Consider the following 8,048-nt stretch of genomic DNA (forward strand, 5'->3'; position numbering starts at 1 on the left):
TATCGGCTCTGACAACACTACACACAGTAGTGCCACGGGAGTGGGGAGGGAGGGAGGAGAGGGCACCACGGAGGCGGAAAACTCCGAAATTCAAAAAAAGAAAATTGTCGAACACACTACGACGAAATATTAAATTCAGACGCAATTTCTTTCTCTTTTAAAAATCATCGTTCGTTTACCACCGCCGCGACGTCGCACTCAAAAGACCCGACTCCCGCGACCCTTTATATTATTATCATGTCCGGCCGATTGTAAAAAAATAAAACAATATAATAAGTATGCTCTGTTTCCGTGATTTAACAATCGGAAAAAAATAATGAATAGAAAAACCACAAAAAACAAGCACACTCGCACGCGCGCACTCGTCCCGGGCGAATCGTAATATTACAATATTATATTATATCCTAACTATATGTACATACAATTATTATAAACTCGTATGATGCGCATGCGCACATCTTAACATATTATATATATATTTATATTATTTATACATAAGAATAATATTGTAACACCGACAGACACACACACACACACACACACTCACACGTCTAACTACCTAACTACCTCTACATACATAAACAATACGTATCGATAATAAAAGTAATTATTATTATAATAATAATATATAATTAATGATAATAATAATAAATTAATATATGTTTAAATATATTTGAGCAACCGTTCTTCGAAATTAAAAAAAAAAAATAAATAATAAATAATTAAATAAAACGACGCGCAGGCGTACGAGTGCGTGGCGCGAGCGAGCGTATGTTTGTGTGTGTGTGTGTGTGTGTGTGTGTGTGTGTGTGTGTGTGTGTGTGTGTGTGTGTGTGTGTGTGTGTGTTGCTAGTTTGTTTGTGTTTTGTTTCGTTTGGCGGGTGAGAAGATTATGTCATAAGAATAATAATGTAAATATTACAAATATAAGATGCGTTCTCACCGCGACGACTATTGCTGATGTTGTTGTTGGTTGTGTGAAAAATGGTTTGATGATGATGATGTTTGTTTCGGCTTACCGTACCGCCGGTGGTAGTGCTCGCGCCGGAGCTCGAACAGCCGCTCTCGGAGCATGCGCTGCTTCTGCTGCATGACATGCTTCTCGGACAGCAGCCGCCGCTCTTCGAGCATCATGAGGTCGCACTCCCGCTTGGCACCGCGCAGTATGCTCAGCTTGGACGGTATCTTGCGGTTGTCGTCCAGGAATGACACCTGCATGCTGAGGTTCATGAACAGCATGCTGGTCTCGACGCGCCGCGACTTCTCCAGGTCGTTGTGCAGCGCCCTCTTGACGGGGTCCATGAGTTTGGTCTTGTAGCTGTAACCGCCGCCGCCGACGTTCTCGTACTTGATTTTTTTGCCAGCGCCGGACTGATGGTGGTGATGTAGCTTTGTCGATGACGACTTGGATGAGCCGGACACGGCAGTCTTCTTTTTCTTCTTCTTTTTCTTCTTACGGCCGCCGCCCGTGGTTGTTGACGATGAGCTGCACGACGAAGAGCCACCGGAAGACTTGCGGCCGCCACTCGACGTCGACGCGCCCCGCAACACTTTGTCCCAGTCCATGTCGTGGTCGTCATCGTAATCATCGTAATCGTCGTCGAACATGTCATCCGGTTCGTTCTTCATCAGCGACTCGAAGTCCGCATCCATGTCGTAATCGTCGTCCTCGTCGTCATCGCCTTCGCGGTCTTCATCCTCGTCCAACGGCTCCGGCTTAATGGTAGTCGTGAGCGCATTTTGTTGTTGCCGCTGTTTTCGTCGGTGACGCTGTCGGTTGTCGTACTCGTCGTCGTCACTGCGGTCATCGCCGGCCGACGAACCGTAGTCGTCCACGGGTTCTTCCTTGATGACGGGTTCTTCTTTGATGACGGATTCATCCTTGATATTGGGCATGCCCTTCCAGTTGGTGTTGTCCTTCTTGTATCGGTCCAACAGCGATAATCCACTGCACAGCTTTTTAGGCGGTGGCGGGGGCATTGGGTACGCCGCGGCCACGGCTGCCGCAGTGGCCGACTGCCCGGCGGTCTTATGCTTCCGCTTGACCGTGCTCTTCCACTTGGTCACGGGCGGTTCGCGCTTCTTGACGATGCCACGTTTCATTATGTCCGCCATGGTGGCGCCCTTGCGAGGCGTATCTGGCGTATCCCAGCTGTCGTTGACCACGTCGATCTCTTCTTCTTCTGCGAGAAAAACAGGGAAAAAAATACCCAACAGACGTTAATAATGTTGTACAAAGCGCAAACAAAATATATTAATTGTAATTATTATTTAATACCTAATAATAATAATAACAACAATACATCACAGAGCGATATTATATACCGTGTCGCGCGATTTAACTTAACGGTTTAAATTTAAAAATTTTGCGGTGCCGGTGCGAGAGAGCGCGGGAAAGCGCGCGTCGTCTGCCGCGGATTCGTTCAAGGGCGGGTCGACGACACCGTCGCAGGAGAGCGCGCCGATCGATCGGACGGGCGGCGGCCGTGACGTCAGGGTCGCGGGTGTGCGTATATGCGTGTGTGAGAAGATTCCCGCCGCCGCCACCGCTGACGATTCCCGCCAACGTGTGCGGCCGCCCTCAATGGCGTGTGTGGGACTACGTCGTCGGTGCGCGTTCACACCGCGGCGGTGGAGCCGGCGTTTTTCGCGCGCGCGGAAAATCTCTCTTGCCGGGAAAAACGACGACGGCGACGATGCCGGTGCCGCCGCGATGCGCGCGCACGCGACACGTCGCGACTATAACCACGCCGCGAGGGGCCCCGGTTAGGGTTCAAGGGCAAGTCCACGACCGCCGACGCCGCCGCCCGTATATCGATCGCCCGTAAAACCGAAATACTTTCCACCCTCCTCTCACGGACAACCCCTGCCGCCGTCCCACCGACACCTTCCTTACCACCACCCCGCCACTAACAACCAACACCAACGCCGTTTTGTAGTAATAGTATTTTTAGACACGTTATCGATACGCGCGCACGGCACGCCACCGCCCGCCAACAGTGATGACAATATCGTATTCGTCTATTACGGGTTTACTATATTAATTATTTTATTGTTTTCCCACCGGGGGCGGAGGAATATTTAAAATAACAATAATATTATTTAATATCAATTTATCGTCCGACCAGGAAAAACACTACGATTCAGTCATTATTAATAAACGTAAAATTTAACGCTGCCGACGTCGTCGTCGTCGGAACATTATCATTTATCACTTTCCCCCGCGCGCAATACGTGGGGAAGCCGCCGCCGCCACTAACCAGAATACTCTTACTTTTTCGTAAAATCTGCTGCCGATGCCAGAACGACAATTACGTATAATCACAATCATTTTCAATATGATCATAGGAATACACGGCCGAGTTCTGAAAAATGGCGCAAAAAGCCGATTCTAGCGTGCAAAGGGTGTATTGTAGATATTATATTATTTGGAACGCAAAAAAAACTTTTTACCGAAATAGACCTTAAATATTAAAAATCGTTGGAAATAGGTATACGAAATGTCTACTTTGACCCATTTAAAATATATATACCTTGGCGGTTCTTACGTAACGTGTATCAAAAATAGGAATAGTTATTATTGTATTCAACACACACGTAATGTAATATTGGAAATTTATACGTTATTTAGGCACTATCAATATTTATGTTCTAAATTTATGAACGCTCTGCGGGTATTAACACGCAGTCATTAATTTTAATTGATCAAATATTTAATTAAAAATAAGAAATATTAACGATAATGCACTTATTGAATATTATTGAAGTCCCATAAACCTGCACTTCGAATACCTATTACGTGAATATATTTAGCAATCGAAGAACAAGACGTAAAGGAACGGTAGTACTTATTTCGGGAGATGAATTATTATTTTGTCAAAAGTGAAACGCTATTATTATTCGCGCGCATACCAACGCGGTGGCCCGGGCAGCGGCGCGGGAGAGCAAATACGGAGAAATCTGACTGTTATTTAAAAAAAAAAAAATTCAAAAAAAAATAAATAAATAATGAGCTGCGCGAGAGATGTGGTTGGAATTTTTTATCAGATAGAAGACACTGCAAGTTTTTTACATCCAAAAATAGAATCGATTAGTGTTTATTATTGTCATTTCGTTCTCTATTATCGTTTGCACGCGCGCATTTTTTATAAATAATAATAATAATATTATGTGACCAGTCGATTCACAGAATGGTATAAACACGATATAGAGTGAAAAAAAATAAAAACCACTACATCGACGTTTACACCCCTCCCCCTCCCTTCACACGGCGCACTCCCAGGACACCACGCGTGGATGGGATCAGATATCGTCAACAACAACAACAACGACGACCACGACCGAAACGAAGACCAATACAGAGACGGCGTTTGAACTGCGCGCCACCACCGATGAACGGTGGCGCGGCGGAGGGTAGCGACGGCCGCGGCGTAAATAAAAAAAAAACGTTCGCGGGTTATTTCAAGAGGGAAAATAACCGCCGCCGACCGGACAATATTATTACGATAACACACAGTAATAATAATATCGTACGATTAAAGTCCGACGACGGCGACGAACAATATCTCTTTTTCGGCGGGCGGACGTCCGGAAACGGATTGGGGCAGGCCCGGGACGAAAATACACCTCTCTCTATCAGAAATTCGTCGATAACGGATGAACCTCGTAACGATGGGACGACTAATGATATAATTATTAAATAATAAAATATTATTTAACACCAACTCTTCGCGGTACACCCGGTGTGCGGGATTTACGACTGATAAAAACGAGCAGCAGACGACCACGACCACCTCCATCGAGAAGTGTAATCTCGTCGCCGCCGCCAGTGGACGCGTCGAGAAGGGGAATAAAAACGAAATTAAACGAAACCGCCGAGTGGATACGACGGGCCTTGAACTAGGCCACCGTTTCCCGCGCGTTTCCCCCCAACGCGCGCGCGGTGCGTGTATGCGGCGGCCGCCGACGATGCGCGCGCATTCATCGTCACCGCACCATCACGTCTCGGCCAGCGCCGGCACGCATGTTGCGCAACGCGACGTCTCAAGAAAATTAAAACCTTTCGTTACAAAACCCAATATCGCCATTATTATTACTATTTAACATTACTTAATAATTGTTATGATTCTGTGTACTCACCGGAAGACTGAGAACGAGACGGGGGTGGAGTGACAAGTCCAAGCATGTCCACCAAGTGGTTGGAATGGTGTTTGGCGGGCGATACGGCCGTCGACGAACTGGTCGAGCCGCAGCCACCGCCGCTGTTGCCTCCATGGTGGTGGGTGGGTGTCTGTAGGTAACTGTGGTCCAGTTCGGTTATTTGAAGTATGTCGGCGTTGGGTTCCGCCTTTAGTATGATAGGTAGCAAGTGGTTGTCGCTGGTCCACAAGTAATCGTCGTCTGGTTCGGACTTTATGGTCACGCCACCGACGATCGCTGCCGCTGCAGCGGCTGCTGCTACCGCGGCCACGGCCGGGGAGTCGCAGACATCCAGCATCGCACCAACAGGGGACCGCCCGGCGGCCGTTGCGTTGTTGTTGTTCCTCTTGACGTGCTTCGCTGCCGGTTCGGCCACGTAGCCTGTCACCTCGCCGGGAGGCACCATCTGGAACGCTTTCTGCACTTTCTCGCGGTTCTCGTCAGTGAGCGCATACCGGTCGGCGTAGAATATCCAATCACAAATGTCCAGGTAACTGTTGTCGGCAGTGTCAAACTCGCACCCGTCGAACTGGCACCAACTGATGTCCATCGTCGTCTCGGCGGTCTGCTGCTGAGACGGTGTGGATGAGGCGGACGACGACGTCGTGGACGAGCCACTCGATGATGGCGGTGATGCTGACGCAGAGGCACACAGGCCGACGCTTGTAGCGGTACAACTGCTCGGCGAATAAAGGTCAGCGACTGCAGCGGCCGCGGCGTTCCTGGCCAGACATGCGTCGCACGAGTCGCATCCCGCCGCACCCATATAACTGTTTTTCTTGCACAGGTCGGTGGGCGGGCGGCCGCAACAGCCACCAGCCGTACCTGCGGTTCCGGCCACCAGGCTGCTGAGCAGACCTCCGGCGGACGGGCCGCCGCTAACGGCCGCGACGACTACGTCCCGTTCGAACTCGAACAGGTCGCTCTTGCACACGTCGCTCATCGGCGACGCGGGCAACACGTAGTCCAGGGCGATGTCCATGGCCAGGTTGGTCATCTGATTTAGTATGGATTCCGTGCTCGGGTTCACCATTTTGGCGGCACCTGTGACGACACAAAACGGAGGTCAGTAAGTCATTTTTGGGTGCACACGAGTGTGGAGGCGGGAGAATGACGAAGACGAACTCAAAGACAATCGAGAATAAAATATTAGGTAGATAGATACTAGAATGCTACTAGAAAAGCGTTTTTTTAAATTTTTAAAGGGGGTGTGATAAGACTAGTTGTGGGGGACACGGTAGGATACGACATGAATGCCGTGGCCGGCAAGATACCGCCGTGACGATTCCCCGGGCGCGTTGGCGGCCGGTCGAGCGGGAATGTCGGTGTGGGGAAAAAAGGTTCGATAACGGGCGCGCGCGAAAGTGAAGGGCGACCGGCGCGCCGGCGCGTCGCCGACGCCGGCCGGCATACGCCCAACGCGCGAGCCACGTTGGTCGCGCCAACCGCCGCCGGCTGGCGGGAAACGCAACGACCGCTCTAAACTTGGTGGGCCCGCTGATCGAACTGTTCACCATCGTCTACGTCTATTATCGTGGGTAGATCAACATGAACTTAAACCTTAACTTTTAATAAATATTCTACCACTTACCCGGCAATGTGATTTTAGTCCGCGTAATCCCACCGGTCGTTTTTGACGGTCACTCGGCGTGTCGCCAACGCGCACGCACACACGATGAGATGTTTGAAAAATAAAAATATTAAAAACTACCGTCGTCCCTTCGGTGAAAAACCGTGAGAAATTCCCAAGCAAGATTGCCGACCGAATACCGACGGCTACGGGAAAACCGAGATATCAAACTCGACGACGACGGATTGTCTATTTAACTATCGTCAGGGACGTCCGGACGAAAATCGAAAAAAACTCGTAGCACGACAGTATTATTATAATTGATTAATTTATCGTACGGAACTCGCGCGAGATCGATGTGCAGATCGAAATCGGAAAACGAAAAAAAAAATTATAAAAACGTCAACGAAATTACATTCAAACAATATTGCGGATATAACGGCCACGCGCACCACGTTCACTACCGGCGCCGGTGCGGATGAGACTGTAGTACTGTACGCGACGGCGGTCGTCGTCACTACTACTACCACTACTACTACAACCGCGGTCGTGGTGGTGGTGGTGATGGTGGTGGTATTGGGTCTGCACACACGAGCGGTGCGTGTGTTGCGCGCGAGCAATGGAAGTGCGTACGAAACGGTCTCCGTATATGGACTGACGTGGGGCCGGGGCGAGGTGTCGGCGGTACAGTCACACGCACACACACGCTCGGAAACGGGCGGGCGCGCGCACTCGCACGGCCGCGGCGGTATCCCCCAGCCGCCGCCGCCCGAAAACGCCGGCCGGCGTGCACCCCACCCCGCCGCCACCACCCCATCAGACTGTCTGTTGACAATGCCCGCCGCCGCATCACTCCCACCATCGGCCACGAGGAAAGGCGAGCGTGCGCGCACGGCGTACCCGGTGCGTGCGCGCGAGCGCCGGCAACGTTTTGAGTCTCGCCGCCTGCCCGCCCTTCGACAAGCGGAGCACCGCCACCACCCTACCCGTCACCGCCAACGCGTGTGCGGCGATCCGTCTGCCGCCCGTGACGCCGCGACTCTCCCGGTGAGATTACGCACCGCCGCGGCGCTGCGTGCTCGTCGACGGCCGCGCGCGCGGGAAACGCCGACGGATTTTCGGCGGGAACGTTTCTGCCGCCGCGCCGCCGGTATCGTGTTTTCGATATTCCGTTATTATAATTATTAAAAAAGCGCGCTGGACTCTGTAACCACCCTTTCGACGATAGTGTTGTTATTGTTGTGGTGGTGGTGCGAGTTTTGAGATTTCGACCTCAGTG

The 8,048-nt window shown here is 50.6% G+C and overlaps 1 protein-coding gene across 1 annotated transcript; it reads right to left on the minus strand.

The window, feature by feature from the left end:
* Positions 1-478: 478 nt before the first annotated feature.
* On the minus strand, positions 479-7,426 carry LOC100574069. The gene is made up of 3 exons (XM_003245158.4): positions 6,791-7,426; positions 5,140-6,243; positions 479-2,183 (listed from the first exon to the last, which is right to left on the minus strand). The coding sequence occupies exons 2-3, from the start codon at positions 6,230-6,232 to the stop codon at positions 952-954; spliced, it is 2,325 nt and encodes a 774-aa protein (XP_003245206.1). The 5' UTR covers positions 6,233-6,243; positions 6,791-7,426; the 3' UTR covers positions 479-951.
* Between the last annotated feature and the right edge of the window lie 622 nt (positions 7,427-8,048).

Source organism: Acyrthosiphon pisum, chromosome A1 (assembly GCF_005508785.2).
Source record: "Acyrthosiphon pisum isolate AL4f chromosome A1, pea_aphid_22Mar2018_4r6ur, whole genome shotgun sequence".
Lineage (NCBI taxonomy): Eukaryota > Metazoa > Arthropoda > Insecta > Hemiptera > Aphididae > Acyrthosiphon > Acyrthosiphon pisum.